The following is a 20,515-nucleotide window of genomic DNA, read 5'->3' as shown; positions in this document are numbered from 1 at the left end:
GGGTTATAGTAATGAGTTAGGGTTGCATTATATATGGCTTTAACAAGACATGACAATAAATAATGTGCAAGATCGTCAAGGCAAAAACAAAGCATTTATTGCTGAATTCAGGCCTGCTTTGTGTTCATAGGATTATATTGCTGGAAAAAGTGCTTGTGTGACTGTGCCTTTAATTTTCGCTGTTTGTAGATGAAAACCTCACACCTTTCTTATTACTATTGGGTAATGATGAATTTTATGTTACACTTTTTGGTACATTTATAATAAATGCAGAATAACATTTCATCTTCAAAGCTACAGATAATATATATTGAATGATTCATTATAGACTGGGTACCTGGATGAAATAGACTTGAGTGTTAGAGGAAGAATGAAGTGTGGTGGACAAATGTGTGTCAAGTAGTGGCAGGTGTGAGTGAGTGTGTTTTGTGGTTAGTGATGACGTATTGAGAGGATTAAAGATAGTGAGTGGCCTATCAGGAGGAAGGTTGTCTCTACCCCTTCTGTTCCTTGTGATAGCTTGTGAAGTTTAAACAATTAGCCTAGAGAAGTGACATATACAGATGTACATGTGCCTGTACAATACACATAGATAAATGGAGATAGTCATTTTAGATCCTGGAGATACTGAAATAAGATTAGAGTTATTTCCCGTTTGCTTGTTTTAGGAATGAGCTCCGTGCTAACCCAGTGGCAGATGTTGGAACCAAGCAGCAGGATTGCAAGTTTAAAGAAAGTTCCTACATTTTCTTAGCACCTCTAAGTTTGCTGAGTGCTCACCATTAACTAAAGCACACACCATGATACTTTTATCAGTACTTGATGAGGTGCAAGAGTCATGCACTCTTTCACGACTGCATTGTTACCGTCAAGGCTCTTAACATTAATATTACTCATTTTACATTATTGGAAACACTTGGCTTCTCGGTGCACCATTCTCAAACTCTTTCAACACCATCAGCCTGTATCTTTGGCTTCTCATACACTGTTCCTTCCACACAGTCAAACCATTGAGGTCATTTGAAAGCATGACATCTTGATAGAGAGCATCTATCTTGTAGAGTGCAACACACCAGTAGTCTTAGTCAGATTTTGCCATAGGCAGATCTGAGCACAAGGGACACTACTCTTGATTTGTATCTGTACATCTTGTATTTAGTGAAGTGCTCAACACTGCTTTACTCAGTGCAGGTTCATGACAGGCATCTTTGTAAACTGCTAATGAATTCCTAATTTTTCTCTCACCTATTGCTGCATGACATGACAGCAGTTTCACAACACACACATAGGTAGTGGCCAACTAGTTGTGAAATGGACTTGGCACTGAGTGTGGCCAACACTGAGTTATGACCAACCTGATTATCTTTATTCTTCTTAAAACTCTTATTTCTCACATAGTGGCAAAATTTTCCTACATATTATATTGACATGAGCCAGCATATCATGTCATCTTGAATTTAGTCTCCTAGATTCTTTCATATTTCTTAATTTCACCCTAGATTTTTAAGACATGTAGTTTCAGACTTGTGTGGTGAGGTTAGGTGTGTTTCCTCCCTGCAGACCTGGCTGGGTTTGGTAGGACGGTGTACAGGGGCCTCCACAAGATGCCACTAGCAAGCCGTGCGAGAGTGTATGCAGATGTCAATGCCCACAGACCACATGAGTACTGGGACTATGAATCTCATGTTATAGAGTGGGGGTGAGTTTGCTGCCAGTTCTCTGCATGTATCCTCAGAACAGAAGCAACCGTATTATAGTCATGTATATACTGAAATTACTTCTAAAGATTGAATTCCATGTCAGAATGTTTCAAGATAATTTGTTCATATTTTCAGGCAACAAGATGATTATCAGCTAGTAAGAAAACTAGGTAGAGGCAAATATTCTGAAGTATTTGAGGCAGTAAACATCAACAATAATGAAAAATGTGTCGTCAAGATTCTCAAGGTAAGTGTTTCATCTGGGAGGCATCTAAAGTGGCAGTGAATAAATTTTCAACTTAAGAAGTAGTTGAAATGAAGGAATTTTCTCAAAAGAATTTTATATTTTTAAAGAGATACCTGTGCTTTATTTTTTATGCAAAATCGTATTTTATACAGTAGTCTGAAAGATAACAAAGGTCAAGGTAAGGAAGATAAACAATTAAAGTAATGTTTCTCATTTCCAGCCGGTTAAGAAGAAAAAAATCAAGAGAGAGATAAAGATATTAGAAAATCTGCGGGGTGGGACCAATATCATCATCCTGCAGGCAGTGGTGAAGGACCCGGTCTCCCGCACCCCGGCACTGGTCTTTGAGCACGTCAACAACACAGACTTCAAGCAGCTGTACCAGACTCTAAATGACTATGACATCAGATACTACCTCTATGAGCTAATAAAGGTGCATCACTATCTGTGTGTGGGAGAATGAGTGGTGGGTGGGTGTGTACAGTATATGTGTGTGTGTATGCTAACATTCTTGTGTTCCACCAGGAGTCTGTAGCATTATTTATTCATATGTTCATGCCTTGCACTCAGCAGTTGCCTCACTCTTTGTTGATATCTTAAAACATGCACAAGAATGTTGACATTTCATCATGAATCAATATTTAAGAAATATCACAGCACCTTTCTTCCTACATGCTCTTTTTTTGCCAACAACAGCAGTCATATTTATAATGTCTCATTGTCATAGAAGTTTTATGCTTTCCTCTGAAAGTGATTAATTCCTTGCAGGCCCTAGATTATTGCCATAGTATGGGTATAATGCACAGAGATGTCAAGCCCCATAATGTCATGATTGACCACGAACACCGAAAACTTCGCCTCATTGACTGGGGGCTGGCGGAGTTTTACCACCCCAGCCAGGAGTATAATGTTAGGGTGGCCTCCAGGTACTTCAAGGGACCAGAACTTTTAGTAGATTATCAGGTCAGTGATAAGTTGTTGGTGTGCTTATGGAGACTGTCCATTACCTCCTCTGATATGTTGTGATGTATGGCCCTTTAAAATTAACCTTATGTAAATTGCTCCATACTGTATGAAGCAATGCATTTCCAGATGTATGACTACTCACTTGATATGTGGTCATTGGGATGTATGCTGGCAAGTATGATATTCCGCAAGGAGCCTTTCTTCCACGGCCATGACAACTATGATCAGTTGGTACGAATTGCTAAGGTTCTGGGCACCGAGGAGCTCTACGAGTATGTTGAGAAGTATCAAATTGAACTTGACCCAAGGTTCAATGATATCCTTGGAAGGTAAGCTTAATGTGCTATAATTAAGTTGATATTTTCTTATGCTAGCTGACATTACTTTGCCAATTTCTGTTTTACTGTTCTTATTTTATATTAGTAAATTAATCTTGTCTCACTGGTGTGCCATTTTGTGTGCAAACATTATTAAACATTCATAAAAGTTACCTATTATCTCACTGTTAATTTTTGTTTTCCAATCTATTTTGTTATGATAGCTGATATTATTCTGCTAATTTGTCTAACTATTCTTATATTATAGTAGTAAATTAGTTCTCTTGTCTCACTGGTGTGCTACTTTTATTGCAGGCATTCCTAAAAGTTATTGATATTCTCTTTGTGATTATTTCTGCTTTCCTATCTTTACTTTTGTTATGATAGTTGTTTAGTGCTCTTGCCTCACTGTTCCGTCACTTTCCTAACAGACATTCTCGAAAGCGGTGGGAGCGTTTTGTCCATAGTGAAAATCAGCATCTAGTATCACCTGAGGCACTTGACTTCCTGGACAAGCTACTCCGTTACGATCACCAGGAGCGCCTCACAGCTCATGAGGCCATGGAGCACCCTTACTTCTACCCCATTGTGAAGGAACAGGGGCGTCACATGAGCTCCCCCACCCCTGCTCCTCCAGCTCTCAGTGGGGTGTCAGAGTAGACTTGGTAAGTGTCTGGAGTCCCACCACTTGTGTTTATGTCCGTGTCTGTCCTGTGGATGATGATAAAAGGCCGATGTGAGAACTGGAAAGTGTTGGCTGAGTTCCCACTAGGTTGAATTCGCCAGCTTTCACAAGCAGTTTGCTGATCATTACTCTGAAGCTTTGATCTTATCTGACCCAGTATGACAGACCAGAAATGCATATCTGTTAGTTACTTTTCTCTTGACTTCTACTAATACCTTCATTTTTTCTTTAGTGTTTTGAATGTAGAATTTCTCATCTGTCTTAATTTTAGCCTTGTATAATTTTTATTAGGTCCAAGAGAGAAGAGAAGACCAGTGGATTTATTCAGTATATTGCTTGTCTATTACCATAAATTTTCTCTGATATTTTTTCCTATTCACCTTAATGTAGATTTTCTCAACCTTCATAATTTTAACATTGCATAATTTTGTTTATGTCCAAGAGAGAGAAGAAAAGTGGTGGATTCATTGAGTACAGTGACCCTTTGTTGCAGGCAGTGCCGTATCAGTCAACCAACCACTAGTGTTGCCCAGCCTTATGGGGGAATGAAATGAAGTTGGGGCCTTCGAGCTGATTCTGTGAAGAGTGCTGCACCTATCACCCAGGGTCTTCCTCACACGACCCAGCCTCAATTTGTTAGGATATGGAACACAAATTCAGCACTGGTTGTATATATTGATGAACATATATATATCTACATATATGTATATATATATATGATCAAGTGTAACAGGAAAATGAAATGAGCATGCATGTATGAATAACCTTGTGCATGTGTGTGTGTGTGTGTGTGTGTGTGTGCGTGTGTGCGTGTGTGTGTGGAGGCATGCTATGGTTTGGAAGTGTCATCGAGATGTGCATCATTGAGGTTGGAAGGTGTGTGCAGTGTGGAGTGTCCTTGGAGTGATTTTGTTTGGATTTTGTTTTTTAGGTCTTGCATAACCTATTAGCCGGAAGTGGAAGATTTTATGCAATTTATCAAAAATCTTTACATATACCGTTAAAACAGGGTTTGTAGATACTGTGATTCCACGTCATGTTACACTTACCAGACGTGCTACACGCAGCTGCTTCCCCAAGGTGTGGGAGAACCTTTTACTACATGTGATCATCATAATCTTGCCACTGGACAAATTGCATCCATTGACACCCCACAAGAATGCATTTTGTGACAACACTCATAGAAGTTATGGACTGGAAGCTTTTTTCCATCAGCATTATTCAAATTTAGGATCATTGTTATATCACCCAAACTGTTTGATGACCAAAGCAGAAGAAGGCTTAGTGGAACCAGCCAGTGTCTTGGTGCAGATTATTACAGTATGTATTATGTGCACTTAGCTGTATTGCATCAAGTTATCAATATCATGTCTGTACATAACTCATATTTCATTTGAAATGACCTAAGGATGTTACCAAATTTTTTTGTTACAATGTTTCCTGTACCATAGAACCATTAGAGAATCGGCATTAGGGGACGTACAATGCTATATCGAAGACGAGCAATTGTTTGGTGGATAGTGGAGTATGTACGTATAAGGAAATCTCGCCTCCCCCTCCCCTCTCCCCATTAATCTAAGTGGTTTGAATGAGCCATAAGAAGGAACACTGATGCTTCCTGTCTAGGAGTATGGTCCCCAGTCTAGCCATGCTGGCTACCTCAGCTTGGTCATGTTAATGTTTCCAAGATGTTATTTTCTGTTAGCTAAATCCTCATTGATGTGAAGGATTTTGAAATTGAGAAAAAGTAGCTTTAGTCAAACTGACTTAAGTTATTTAATAGTGAAAATACATTATATATCTATGTATTCTAATTTCCAAAGGGACTTTCCATCTTGATTCTGATTTTGCTATATTATTTTGTTATATACAGTTTTGCAAACTCAAGTTTTACATATCTCTGATGCGGTTACTGAACACATCATTCCTAAGAGAAATAAAGCATTATGCATTAAGTTTGTCATCCAGCTAATGCCAGTATTTCTTTTGAAAGCTTTAGGAACCGAGTTTATTGTGCAGTGTTCACCTTCACTGTGGTTCAAGTAAAATTTTTACCACCTTAGTTGCAAAGCCTAATGACAGACCACAGCCCTCTATGTAATGGAGATATTTTTTATTGTTATTACCACAAGGCCATCTTCTTTTTCCCAGTGATATAACAACCTATCATTGCAATTTTTACCAAGCATTGCATAACAAATAAAACTTCCTTTGAATAGCTTTATTTTATATGAACCACCACATACCAGGAGTCACTCAATCCTCCTCCCAAGGGTTGAGTGAGACACAAAGGTTGGCTTGCAGATGTAGTTAACATTTATTGTTTCTTAAGTCTAATCTGAAGTCTTTTTGTTCCAACTGAATATTGAATAAAAAACAAGATATAAGAGGTAGTAGTTTAGTAACTGATGGAAGATGTAATTTGATTTGCAAACAACTTTTCAGTGGGAAATAATTTTATTACAAATGTGACCAATGATGTGGATCCACATGACATTCACAAGGATGAGGTTCAGTGTAGGATGATGAGAATGGAAGGGAAAACATGCACTCACACATCATGGAATATGTACAGAAATATAAACGTTTAACAATGATGTGGAAAAAATGTAAATGTATATTCATAACAGTCTACAAAGAAAGGAACTTAGAACTATGAAGTGTATCTTAACACATTACAGTAGACCAGGAACACTGGTAAAGCAAGCTGGGTGTGTGAGGTACAAAGGATGTGACCTTGAAACACGGCAGTGGAGTGCACAGCAGACTTACTCAAGAGTCTGGCTCTTTGGTGATGATGGCAGTAGTGTGTTGGATGGTAAGTATATTGAATTGTAACTAATGCTAAAAAATCTTGTGATATACTTTTTACAGATTTTTGTATAATATTATTAAGACTGGTGCATTTGTGTAACTTGAAAGTACAAAAGCAAATGATATTTGTTCACTTGGCAAGTAGTATGGGAGATATATTGGATTATAATTTTAGGGCTCAGGTTGAAAGGTACCAGAATAATCATAACTTGCAGTAAATAATGAATGCTGGGAAAAGTGGAATGCACCAGAAAGAAGAAAAATTCAAGGGTAGATCACACAGTCACACACCATTCAGATTCCCATTTCACATGTCAGTTACAGACAAGCCCTATTCTCTACATGATACATAAGAAGAATCACAGTTTTCCAGCCTCAATTTCATTCCATACATAAGCATCAGTAGTTTAGGGGAAGGATGTGTATAAAAACATTCCTATAGGTATTAAAGAGCTTGCAAACGGGTATTTAGATAAATTTGATATTACTAGAGCATATGTGGTCAGAGTTCATTGTATTTTAGTACTGAAGTTTACTTAAGCTGTATTGGCTATTGGCTAGTAGTGAACTAATAATGAGAGCCAGTATGCATTGTTATCAGTAAATTAGATCACATGGTTTGTATTAACATGAATGTCACAATTTACACAAACTGGAATATATTTTAGTGTTGGAGCATTTGGAGAACAGTTCACTGGCAGCCAAAGCAGAGCAGCATTGAAAGTTATCACAGCCAGAGGTCTTCGGATCTGAACAGTTGATGGTAATGAGAAGGGTGTTTTGTGGAAACCTTATGAAGAGGGGAGCTAAACAAAAAAATAGCCCTCCTGTCTTTTCAATATGAGAAACTCATGGCACTGGCAATCACCTGTATATTGTTGTCTTGAATTTCTTCATATTTAATTCTTAATATCGTGGTTTCCATCAGTGCACTCAGACGTGAAACAACAATAATGGATGAGTCTTAATGGACGTCATGGAGATGATTGTTAACCTCCTGCTTACAGGTACAGGGAATGGACTTGTAGGGGTTGGAACATTTTACCACAGTTATCTCAACACCACATTACATAGAACTCAGTTTTATGGAATCAGACTGAGTTCTTATTAGATACTGTCAAATAATGGAATCACACTGGGTTTTCTATCATTACTAATAACAGTTCAGGGTTGTGTGGAGTGTTGGTTCACTCTTTCATGAGGCCAATCCAGAGAGCAAAGGCCTTACACTTGATGACCACCTCTTCCTGCACCAGATTGAAGGACATGGCTAGGACAGCCAGGCCAAACATGAGATATAGAGATCCTGTCACCAGCTTGATTTGAGCTTCCTGGGTCTCATAACCCAGAGATTTGCCAGGTACAAAGTCACCAAAGCCTATAGTGGAGAGGGTGATAAAACAGAAGTAGCCAGCATCCATCAGGGACCAGCCCTCCAGCCATGTGAAGAGCAGTGCCCCCACACCAAGGTATGAGGCCACAAAGGCCAGCACAATGGGGATGGGCACTCTGTTGTCAGCGTCTGAGGTGTCTGGAGGGATGGGGCGGTAGCTGAGGCCAAGCATGTCCCCATTCACAGCCTGGCCAGAGACCGGATCTGTAAAAACTGTTGTTGCATCTTGACGAGCTTGACCAAATCCTCCTTTATTCATGAGGGCCATCCTGCGTGCCACCTTGCTCTGCTCCAGGAGGGCGTCACCTGAGAGTGTATTGTACACCACCAGGGTCTTGCCGGGAGAGCGTGGTGGCTGCCTCCCTGGGATGTGTTGCGGTGCTTCCTCAGCTTCATTGGCATAGGGCATCAATCCTCCTGGCGTGGAGGGCGGCCAGGGACGACTCACACTGCTGCTGACTGCCAGGGACATGCTGGAGGCATGGTGGGTGGAGGTGGTGAGGGCTGGGGAGCCTGGCCGAGTGGATGAGTTGGAAGGCAACCGTTCAAAGTGCTCCTCAATCACAATGTGAGGGCCGCCATTCTCCTTGGGTCCCGTCCACTCAGCAGGTGGTGCGTCTTTGCTGAGTGGAGTGGATGGGGTGGACGGATCAGGAGTGTGGCGGCTGGTGGCAGGCAGAGAGACATGCATTGTGGGTGGCAGCATCTCATAGTCGTGGCATTCATTTTGGGAATGTTCAGGGGAGGGAGGGATGATCATGCCAGGCACGGGCGTCTTGGTATAAGCAGCACATTCTGCCACAATGCGATTTGCCTCAATGTCGTTGAGGGTAAGCTGGGCATGGAGAGGCCGAGGGGGCTTGGGGGTGGAGGCCTTGGAGGAGGGGTTGGAGGGAGGCTCCAGCATGGGGGGCTTGAGGGGATTGTCTGACCCCCGGTGGATGGTGGCAGATATTGGGGGCGAGATGAGCATGTTTCTGCGGCTTGGCTTGTACTTTGGTGGTGGAGTGTAGGGTGCTGGCTCGACGGCCTCACCAGACCCACTGCTGTAAGAGACGCAGGTTTTGGTCAGCAACACACAAACAGATGGAATCATTATCTGTTAAGTCCAGTTCTACAACTGTACACTGATCTCAAAATGAATGAAAAGGAATGCAGCATTGAAATCAGACAAGAAAATAATGCTTCTTCATAAAAACATCAACAAGAAAAGTGAAGGGGCAATTTTGGTATATGGGAATAGGTAGAATAAGGTGGTGTGATCATGTTGAGAGGATGGCAGAGACTGGATCAAAAGAATTAGAAATTTGAAAGAGTTTTTGAGGCAAACAAAAAAAAAAAAAAAAATCTGGAATGAAGTAGTCCAAAAGGACCTCGGGAATCAAGGTGTGTTAGTCTCCAGCTTAGTGACCTGATATGAAGTGAATAACATGACACATGGAAGCAAGTTTAGAGCATTTCAAAAGGGCAATGAGAGATTCTTTTTCCTCCCACCCTCCTCATGTTGACATCACCTGTTGGTTGGATTGGTGAGGGGCGACTCCTCTTCTGCCTCCTGATTTCTGTTGCAACAGACACAACACACCCTCCGGTACATGAACCTGAAGGGGGAAGAATGTTTGTTCACATCCCACAAAATAAAGATATCTCTATGACTAAAAATAAATTCAAACTAATGATGGAATTCCACATCTAAGTGAATATTTAACACTGGTTATTGTATTATGCTACTGTTCCTGTCACTGACCTGAATGAGGAGGCCATGGCATCTCCTATGTTGGTGAGACAGAGCAGCATAAGTGGGATACCAATGATAGCATAGAATATTGTAACCATCTTGCCCAATCTTGTCCGCGGGGAAATGTGCCCATAACCTGCACATGGAAGAGATGCAAAGACAAGATGACAGATTGACTGAAGGCATGCCAGCAGCTGAATCACTTGAAGAGAAGGGGACAGAGAGGAAGGGAAGAGATGGTGAGATGGGAGAAACGAGAATAGGGGACAAGGAAAAGGAAGGAGATGGGAACCTACACATGGAATAGATACAAAGATAGAATGACTGATGGCACTGCAGCAACTGAGTCATATGAAGAGGAGGGGGCAGAGAGGAAAGGAAGAGATCGTGAGATGAAAGAAAAGACAGTGGGCAACAAGGGAAAGGAAGGAGATAGAAAGAAATTAGGATGAGGGCATGTGGTGAGGTAGAAGGGAATGGAAAGGGCAGTAAAACAAATACAGCAAACTCAGCCTTCTCTTAAATCACAGATATTGTCGTCCCCTAAATCTCTCTCTCTCTCTCTCTCTCTCTCTCTCTCTCTCTCTCTCTCTCTCTCTCTCTCTCTCGCGTATCACTGTCGGAAGAGGCAGAGCAAATAGAAAGTACAAGCGCAATAACACTAGTCAACCTCGCAAGTAATCCCCCCCCCCAAAAAAAAAGGAAGGGCAAGATTATGAATGCAAATAAGAATAAGATCAGTCTGACCTTGAAACACTTCCCAGGCAAAACTTTTCATTCATTCATTCTTGCAACAGAAATGTGGACCATTTTCCGACTTAAATAAAATAAAAAGGAAGAAAGATAATAATAGGACTATAAAACGCAGAGAGAGAGAGAGAGAGAGAGAGAGAGAGAGAGAGAGAGAGAGAGAGAGAGAGAGAGAGAGTACACGAACGCATGTAAGTACAAAAAAAAGTAATATGTACATCATATGTGTGTGTGTGTGTGTGTGTGTGTGTTAGGTATACATTAAGGTGTCGCCCGCAGGTAGACGTACACGTGGTATATGGTTAGGGGGGGTGGCGTTGGGTATGATGGGAGGGAGAAAGGCAGGGGGGGGAGCAAACGGCACACCACACCACTATTTTGGGCTGTTCCCCCCCTTTGACCCCTCCCTCTCTCCCCCCCGCGAAAATAGTTTTAAAGCATCGTAAATAATCAGAGAGAGAGACCTGCCACACCTCTCCCTTCCCTCCCTCTCCCTTGCTCCTTTTCTTTCCGTCCCTCCATTCCTCCTTTCTTTTCTTCTTTTCCTCCCCCTTGCTTCTTTTCTCTACGTCCCTTCATTCCTTCTTTCTTTTGTTTTCTTCACTTCCTCCCCGTTGCTCCTTTGCTTTCCGTCCCTCCATTCCTTCTTTCTTTTGTTTTCTTCACTTCCTCCCCGATGCTCCTTTTCTTTCCGTCCTTTCATTCCTCCTTTCTTCTCTCCTTTTCTTCTCCTCTCTCCCTCTGCCTCCCGGTTCCTTTTCATCACTCCGATTATGGACAAAATATTATTGATGAAAAGAGAGGAAAAATTCTGATTAATCTGCTGAACGTCAATTAAGCCTATTCTCTCTCTCTCTCTCTCTCTCTCTCTCTCTCTCTCTCTCTCTCTCTCTCTCTCTCTCTCTCTCTCTCTCTTAAAACCATGAAAATATCTTTATTACAATGAATCTGAAATTAAGAGTGAGCGTAAGAGAGGCCAGTCACCCTTAGTGTGTGTGTGCGTGTGTGTGTGCGCGCGCAAATCATGTTTATGTGTTTGCGAATGTGATGCTGTGTGTGTGTGTGTGTGTGTGTGTGTGTGTGTGTGTGTGTGTATGAAAGAGAGAGAGAGAGAGAGAGAGAGAGAGAGAGAGAGAGAGAGAGAGAGAGAGAGAGAGAGAATCTACCACCATCGCGCTCGCCTTCACTTACAAACAAACAGATAAACAGATAGCACGAATGGCAACCGTATATATGTACTGTGTGTGTATGTAAGTATAGATAACTACGTGTATATACTTGTGATGTGTGTGTAGGGACAAAGAAATGAATCACCAATACCTAGGAATTGTGTGTGTGTGTGTGTGTGTGTTTAGCTCTTTGTAAGTTTGCATGATGAATCAGTCTCGTAATGTCCTGTCTGTTAGTACCAAATTATCATATACTATATATATATATATATATATATATATATATATATATATATATATATATATATATATATATATATATATATATATATATATATATATATATATATATATATATATATATATATATATATATATATATATATATATACTGATATATTATCATATATCAATATACTGTTGGCACACACACACAAACACCACTTCTATTGTAATGTACCCACAGATTTATTGTTCTATTTTGTAAAATGTATTTCTACACATCCTTATCTCCTCTTTCCTTGTTAAGCTTCTTGCAGTGTGTGTTGTCTCGTTGCCCTCTAAGGAGATAAACAACAAGGTAAACAGGAGTCTCTCATGGGTGGTGCTCGGGTCCCTCTCGGTCCCTTGGCGAAGGTAAACACAAGAAGCAGGCAATGAGGACCACAGGCGCCACGTGCTGGGCTCTGGTTTGTTTACCTTACACCAATCTCTCCTTCCCTTTCCTTCCTTCCCCTCATCCACCCCCTCCCCATTTGCCGTTTCCTCTTCCGTTAACTTTCTACCTCACATGTTCTCTCCGTGCCCCACAATCTCTCTCTCTCTCTCTCTCTCTCTGCCACAGCAATCAAAGCTGACTTTTCTTTCCTTCCTTCCACCTCCTTTCTCTCTCTCACTTATTGCTTTCTTCCCCTTTCTCCCTTCTTGCCATTATTTTTCCACTCTTATGTGCTCTTTTTTTTTTTTTTCGCGACTCTCCTTCCCTGCTTAAGATCCTCGGCACCTTTTTCTTTCCCTCCCTCCCTTACTCCTGTGCTTGACAGTCTCACGTCTCGGCTTGGCTGTATTTAAGGCGAGCCTAAGAGTAAGTGGTTTGCTGTTCACTCACACTCTGTTGCAAAATTATTCAATCTATTCACCTTTGATGATGAGTCAACTTGTGGGTTTTCTTGGTAAAATATAACGTTGAACTAGGCTTCTCATGTCCATTATGAGCAAGCTATTATGCAAATCAGCAAAGTCTCCTGTTAGCTAGGTTATTGTAATGTTCGTCAGTCTAGTGTTTCTGTTTGTCATCTTATATATAAATCTGTCCAATGACTTTTCATAAAGTATACAATATGCTGAAACGAGATTGATTTCTAATTTTCCCTCCTGATTCTCGTTACGTTCTCCTCTTTATCAATATATCGCCCCAAATGATGCAACTGGTTAAAAGTAAATTATAAGTAAATAACATCGAGAAAATATGAAATCGTAAAAAGAAGAATCAAAAGAAAATCAATCAGATCAAATTAACCAGTGAAATACGCGGGTCAGGAACCTGTGACCGTCAGCCAATCAGCGACCTCCAGCTTACTCGAGGCGCGGGAGTTCTTGCCGCAGCTGTTTGCCGTGCTTCATTGCTTCTGACTGCGTGTTACTGACTTTACTCGCGGCTCTCCTTATCGTGATGAGCGAGGGAAGGACCAAAGTGCGTAAGGAAGGAAGGAAAAGTGAAGGAATGAGGGAAAAGAGGAGGAATGTATGGGTAAGTGTTACCTGTCTCATCTGTTGTTTTCTCATACATTTGCCTCCACTCACTCCACCTGACAGTAATCACTTGCGCCTCTTCTACCCATTTGCTGTGGGGGATAAGTGTGCCTGCTTGTTTTTCATTAATCCCATGACTATTCCTAAGAATATGACATATGCAATTCATTAACATTAGAGGATTTAATTAACTTGTAATAAGACGTTGTTTGAACTGTCTAAACATTTTCCCCGTTTTGCTGTCAGTGGCACCTTTCAAAATTTTAATATAAATTTACACCACCACAGTATTTTACTGAATATGATAAGAAGCCACAGTAGTAATGGAGTTACGTGGTTAGTTTAGTAATAGTACGCATGTGTGTTTTCACTGTTCGCTCTTAATGACTGGACCCTTGTACTCGTTTCGTGGCAGAAGTCATCCAAGTATACTTCTTGGGTTAAGCAAATTAGTAAGGAAGACCGATTGAGTCTGCTTGGCCCAGCGTGATGCAAGGCAAGGCGGGGCGCGAGATTTTGTTACTTGCACTTTGGTTTGTATAGCGCGAGGCGAGGCTGTGCATGTGAGGCGGTTCTCCATCCCGCTCAAAGCCTAGTTGTTTCCATATAAGATGCTACTGTTTACTGCTCTTTTTTCATTATTTTACATGGATATTTTTAGGCATAATGTATTCGAGCTTTTATCGTTCATCATCATGATCTGTTTTCTTTTCAATGTGTTGCAAGGATTTTCGTCTTCGTGGTAGTTCGTTCATGGCCATAGCCTAGGCTGGCTCTCTCTCTCTCTCTCTCTCTCTCTCTCTCTCTCTCTCTCTCTCTCTCTCTCTCTCTCTCTCTCTCTCTCTCTCTCATGGATCTAACCTACCAGTCGCCAGAGCCACAAGCGCCCATATTATCAATGCAGTGTGAGGCATAAGATCACGCCTCGCTGACGTCTGTATGTGTACCTTAGGGTGAGGCGAGCCCGCCCGCCACGTCATTTCCACGAAACAAACACCGCCGCGAAAATGCCGAACTACTTGGAGGGGAATGAGTTAAAGAAACATTGTTACGATTAACTTGCAAAATTTGAATCTCTTTTAATAATTGTTGCATTTCTACGGTATTTAGACATATTATAATGGACACATGAAAGTTTGAGGGAAAGTGTATAAAATGTCCTTTGACGAACTTCAGCGATAAGTATCTTTCCCAAACTGTATAAAAAAAAAAAAAAAAACACAAAAAAAACTTCTCGTTACCAGTTGAAGATAACATGATGTAATCATGAAAAAGAATCCTTGAAAATACTCGTTTGCGACATGTTTTCACTATCAATACTGAAATAATCATAAAGAACCACGTAGAAAAGGAAATACGAGAACAGTTAAATGCTTTAGAGACTGTGAACATACCGATCGTGGTGATGACGGTGACACAGTAGAAGAGGGAGCCGATAACATTCCATCTCTCCCGCTGCTCGTCCGGGCCTTGGTCATACAGCTGGTTCCCTACGGCCGTCACCAGCGCATCTTCAAACCTCTGCAGACGTTCCCGCATCTCCTCGTGCCACCCCGAAGAGTTGAACACCTCCTGCCACGCCCCGCCGCTTGCCACCTCCCCAACCACCCGCTCTGACAAGGGGAAGTGATAAGCTTTATTGTCTTTGTCCTACTGTGGAATCTTAGAAACGTATGTTGATAATGATGGTGGTGATTTTTAGGACTGATATGGTTTCCCTATCTCCCGTTCCTTCGCGTCCTCCTCCACGTTACCGTCTTTCATTTGAATATTTTTCTCCTGATCTCTGTTTCAACTTTATTTTTTCATCTACCTATTCTGTAAGTTACCACATCTCCTCCTCCTCCTCCTCCTTTCAACTTCATTTTTTCATCTACCTATTCTATAAGTTACCACATCTCCTCCTCCTCTTCCTCCTCCTCCTCCTCCGCATCATCATCATCCTCATGAGCTTCTCCTTTGCGTCTGTATATTCTACTCTTCTCCGTCACCTTTCTCCTCCTCCTTCTTGTCTCCCATAACTCATCACCATCATCAGTAACATCCGTTTAGCCCCGTCGGAGTTGGACCCAATGACCCTTTGGCACCTAGCGAGGCACCTTACACACACACACACACACACACACACACAGGCACACACTAATGCGTTGTAAAATCATGATGTATCGCCGAAAGGTCGTACCGTGGTGCCTTCGAAGTGTCATAACAGTGGGTCGTAAGAGGCGCGTGACGCAGGTGGTAGTTTAATGCCATGTCATGAATACTGCCTTTCGGGAACGCTGACGAGGGTGCTGACGGGGGTGTAGGGACAATGGGGGGGTGTTTGGTGCTTCTTAATAAATTTTACATACTGGCGAAGGAGGAGATGCAAGTAATTAAAAATGTATGATATTATCTGTAGTGGTGATTATAATGACAGTACTGGTAGTTATGGTGAAAACAGTAGTAGAGATGACAAAAATGGTACTAGCGGATGGTTGGCGGTTATCATAGTGGTAGATAAAGCTGCAGTAGGTAAGTTAAACATGAAGGTGGAGATATGAGGTAAATAGAATGACAGATGGAACGAGAACTACTGTAATAGCTCGAGACAGACAGCTGAAAAAAAGACGAATAGCTTGTGGTAGAGTCAGTTGAAATAAATGAGTGAAAAAAAAAGAAAATTGGTTGAGACCTTGTTCGTGAAAGTGAATAAAAGAGGCTGATCATAAGAAAGAAATGTTGGTATAGCTTAAGATAGACATCCGAAAGAGACGGATGGAAGGGTTAGTTAGGTGAGGCTTTTACATTTGAATTGAATCGTATAGTTTGATCATAGGAAGTGAATGCTGGAATAGTTTTCAACTTGAAAATTAATCATGAAGGTTGATCATAAAGAGGAAAATATTGAAATAGCTTAAGGTAGACAGCCGAAGGAGATGGACGGAAAAGAATGGGCGAGGCTTTTAATCTGAAACTGAGTCAGAAACGCTTTTTTCTCTCACCACGACCATTTTCAAAGGCCACAGAGATGATCAACCAGGTTCTTAAGAGTTTCTCCTGTTAATAATGTAGAAATCTTATTAAGCTGTCACTGGAACACCCTTAACAACACGCGTAGCTTCAACTAGAGCATTTTTAAAGTAGTTAGGGTGTGGTGCAGAAGAGTTTTAGAATAGGGTGATGATAAGGAGGATGGCAGAGTGTCGGTCACATCACCTGTTATGTTGTGGAGGTCGCGGAGGAGAGCGGCGCGGTGCGTGCTGGAGTCGTAGTGAGGCAGGATGTTCTTCTGCTCCAGCTCGCGGAAGAGGAAGGCGCCGGCGACGGTGTAGGCGGCCACGAAGGCACATAGACCAAGGTGACTGAAGGCGAAGGTGATGACCATTTTCAGGCCACGCACCAGCCCGCTGCCTCTGTGCTCACCCATCTTCATCCACCTGCCGATAACCCAACGTAGCGATAAGAACGTAACATCACATAATTTTGGTTAATGCTTTTGGCTTTTTTTGGGGACTGGCACCTCAGTGGGCCTTTCTTATATATAAATTTTATTTCCTTTGGCCAGTGTCCCTTTTACATAAAGAAAAAAAAAACTACAAGCACAACAGGCCTACACGTGGCAGTCTCTGATGAAAAAAAAATAAATAAACAAGCTAATCTCTAAAAACTTTTATGATTTTGCATCAATGTGTAACCGCTTATAACTTATTTTTGAGTCACATTTGCCGAATAATCTAGTTTTGTCGAGAGAGAGAGAGAGAGAGAGAGAGAGAGAGAGAGAGAGAGAGAGAGAGAGAGAGAGAGAGAGAGAGAGAGAGAAAAGTTGCTGAGGAAGAAAGTGGAACGTTTGGCAACTTGAAGTCACAGGGAAATAAAATGGGACGATATACGTAGTGTGTGTGTGTGTGTGTGTATGTGTGTGTGTGTGTGTGTGTGTAGGTAGTTAGGGGAGTGGGGCCCGTGGCCTAGGCTGGGGAGGTAAACATAGAAGGGTGTCAGGGAGGGAAGGGAGGAGGGGGGGGGACTTCAAGGATGCATCAGGTTGGGGGGGGAGGATTGACAGAGAAGGAGGGCGAGGGTTGGGTGGCTTTTAGCATAGACTCCTTGCTTTTGGTTAAGTTAATGGCGTGTGAGTGATGCGTGTGATGTGCGTTCTCTCTCTCTCTCTCTCTCTCTCTCTCTCTCTCTCTCTCTCTCTCTCTCTCTCTGACTCTACCTTTCATTTATATTCCCTCTAAAGTTTGCGAGATGTACTACACAAACACTCACATTTTCTCCTCTTTCCGTATGAGTCACATTAGGGAAACTTGTTTCTGATGTTTTATACGCACTGGTTCGTCCCACACTCGAAACACACAACTGAGCCTCCTCCTCTTTTCCTTTCTCCTCCTCCTCTTTTCCTTTCTCCTCCTCCTCCTCCTCCTCCTCCTCCTCCTTGTCCTCCTCCTCCCATTCTTTCCCTTGTCCTCCTCTCCCATCACGCCGTTCAGAAACCAGGCTTGGCACACCGTCTTGCATTCTCCCATCACATTTATTCCTGCACTAGTTTATGTTCATAAGAAAACGGAGGATATATCACAGGGAAGTGTTTTTTGGGCGGCCTAGTGCTAAATATCGGGCGTGCGCGGTGGGTTCCCGCACGCGAGGATTCGTCATCACAGACTGCACGCGGCGTCAGGGTGTTTTGTCTCGCTTCCCTCCCGCTGGTGCTGCTACAGACGGGACGTGACAGCTGAGCCTTACGTCACGTCCCACACAGCTCAACTCCGAGGCACGGCAAAGATCCACACGCCATCTCAGGGGAAAGATATATGGTTAGATTTCTCCTTCCTCACGCTGATGTATAGTTCGATGCGTATCTGCAAGTTACACGAAGGGTTTGGTGGGCTATCCTTTCCCCGAGGTGAGAGAGATGTCGCTCAGTGGGATAAACCTCTTCTTTTTATCGAGGCTTAAATGTATTTGCGAACAGAGAGCAGGGATGTTCATTATACGATTAAGATAAGGGGAGGATGAAGCTATACCTGAGTGCTGGGAATGTTAGGGAAGAGCAGGAGGCTACAGAACACTGCCTACTCCAGGCCTGGCTTGATGGAGACTGCTCTGCACTGAGCCACTGACACTTGAACCAGCGCTGCTCAGTCCTCAGACACGTGGTAGGTTGAGTGATGGCTGGAGGAGGAGGAGGAGGAGGAGGAGGAGGAGGAGGAGGAGGAGGAGGAGGAGGAGGAAGAGGAGGAGGAGAAGGCCGCGATCAGTAACAACAGCAGCGGCAGCCAGGGAATGCTAACAGTGAAGGCATCTTTCTGACTCAGCCGCACATGCATTCTCGTTCATCAGTTCTAACTTGCATCTCTTCTGGCGGTCCATATTCGTCCCCCTCCTCTTCCCTTCCCTCCACAACTCTTCTCAGTCCCCCCGCCGTTTAGTTTTTGCCGCGGGCGTCCATCACACAGCTATCAGCGGGGCTCCTCACCTCCTGGTCTCTCAGTCTCATGCTCCTTTATCTCATAACCATCTCAAGTTCCACGTCGCATGCTTTTCTGTCAACGAGCGGTGACCTTTTCAGTTTTGCTTTGTGTTTTTCTACCTGGCGAATCAGTATCTTGTCACGTGCACTGAATACTGACTCGATAAATGCTATAAGTATCGTTGGTATTTGCATGGTTGGTACACTTGGCGTGTGGTCTTACCTCGGTATGTAAGGAAGAAAAAAAAAGACAAGAAAAAAGAGTTGCATCCTTATCTGATTGGACGACTTAAGCTAAGGAAAGGTTATACTAATGGATTCTTTTACATTACCTATCTCTTTGACCGCTAAATTTTGTAATTCTCACCAAATTCAGCGCACTGCGACCTCAGCTTTAGGTATTAGTAATAATTCCTCTCATTGATGTATCGTAAAAGAAGAGTAAAATATTAAGTATTAAACACCGACTGAATATAGTTATTTTTCTTCTGGTGTACCGCAAGAAGCTAAGAAGCTAATAAAGTGTCAGGTATCAAACATTGATGAATGGATATGATTGGCTTTAAGATCCTGACCACAGCAAAAGTCATGGCGCCTGCAATGAATCTGCTCTTGCCCATCGAATCGCCTCGTGAAAGATCACATTCTGAAACACTCACCTCCGCTTCATTCAAAAGGCTCTAGTTAAAGTTACACATGTGTTTTATTGTTCTAGTGACAGACAAACAGGGTTTCTACATTATTAACAGCAGAAACACTCTTGAGAACTGTGGCCTTTGAAAGTAGTTGTGGTGAGAAAGCAAAGCGTTTCAGAATAAGAACCAAAGAAATCGAAGTGGATGCTCGTGATCAAAGCACCGCTAACAGCAACTCATCTTTATAATCATTACCGTGTGTTGCTAATCATTCCATTCTATAAACCGATGCATCTCTATTGCGAAGTATTATTACCTGACGTGACTAAGATCTCTTTACGTCATACGCCAAGTTTGTTAAGTCTCCTCACTCGCGTCACACTCGCTGCTTGGGCGGTAAAAGAAAACATCAGCTCCGTCACCGGGTACGAATATTACCGACCATCGCGTCAGAAGGATACGATCTTCACCTGTTCACTGACGGGACACTCGGCACCGCTTTGACGCTGCGACTCCAAGGACCTTATTCTGAAACACTTCTGCCAGTCGCACCTCGATTTCTAAAGGCCTTACTAGCTGAAGGTCCAAGGGTTTTTAAGGATGTTTTTACGGTTCTAGTGATAATAAGATTTCTACATTATAAATGGAAGAAGCACATTTGAGAACTTGGCTAATTTTCTCTGTGGCTATGGAAAGTAGTCGTGATAGAGAGCAAAATGTTTCTGAATACGGGAGAAGTAGGAAGAATAAAGGTATACGAAGAAAATGGAAGAGACAAGGGAATGAATGAATGATGATAACGACGATAAAAACGAGACGAAAGGTATGGTAAGAGGTACGAAGAAGGATTAATTAAGATAACGAAGAAACATGTATAACAAGAGAATGAGAATAAAG

The 20,515-nt window shown here is 42.2% G+C and overlaps 2 protein-coding genes across 6 annotated transcripts in view; one reads left to right on the top strand and one right to left on the bottom strand.

The window, feature by feature from the left end:
* The window catches only part of LOC135108081 (casein kinase II subunit alpha), a 13,974-nt gene extending 7,841 nt beyond the window's left edge, over positions 1-6,133 (top strand). For all 5 annotated transcript variants that reach the window (XM_064018714.1, XM_064018711.1, XM_064018713.1 and 2 more), the window contains 7 exons: positions 1,561-1,699; positions 1,836-1,947; positions 2,168-2,380; positions 2,716-2,910; positions 3,040-3,242; positions 3,662-3,895; positions 4,409-6,133. In XM_064018714.1, the coding sequence (XP_063874784.1) occupies positions 1,605-1,699; positions 1,836-1,947; positions 2,168-2,380; positions 2,716-2,910; positions 3,040-3,242; positions 3,662-3,890 (1,047 nt within the window). In that variant the 5' untranslated portion in view covers positions 1,561-1,604 and the 3' untranslated portion in view covers positions 3,891-3,895; positions 4,409-6,133. The remainder of the gene's footprint in view (positions 1-1,560; positions 1,700-1,835; positions 1,948-2,167; positions 2,381-2,715; positions 2,911-3,039; positions 3,243-3,661; positions 3,896-4,408) is intronic.
* A 226-nt stretch (positions 6,134-6,359) lies between these two features.
* On the bottom strand, positions 6,360-18,655 carry LOC135108080 (uncharacterized). Its single transcript, XM_064018710.1, has 6 exons — positions 18,538-18,655; positions 16,730-16,950; positions 14,926-15,144; positions 9,870-9,996; positions 9,637-9,723; positions 6,360-9,168 (listed from the first exon to the last, which is right to left on the bottom strand). The coding sequence occupies exons 2-6, from the start codon at positions 16,944-16,946 to the stop codon at positions 7,917-7,919; spliced, it is 1,902 nt and encodes a 633-aa protein (XP_063874780.1). The 5' UTR covers positions 16,947-16,950; positions 18,538-18,655; the 3' UTR covers positions 6,360-7,916.
* Between the last annotated feature and the right edge of the window lie 1,860 nt (positions 18,656-20,515).

This window comes from Scylla paramamosain, chromosome 16 (genome assembly GCF_035594125.1).
Source record: "Scylla paramamosain isolate STU-SP2022 chromosome 16, ASM3559412v1, whole genome shotgun sequence".
Lineage (NCBI taxonomy): Eukaryota > Metazoa > Arthropoda > Malacostraca > Decapoda > Portunidae > Scylla > Scylla paramamosain.
Note: the sequence above shows the minus strand (reverse complement) of the source record. Positions and strands in the feature narration are given on the sequence as shown.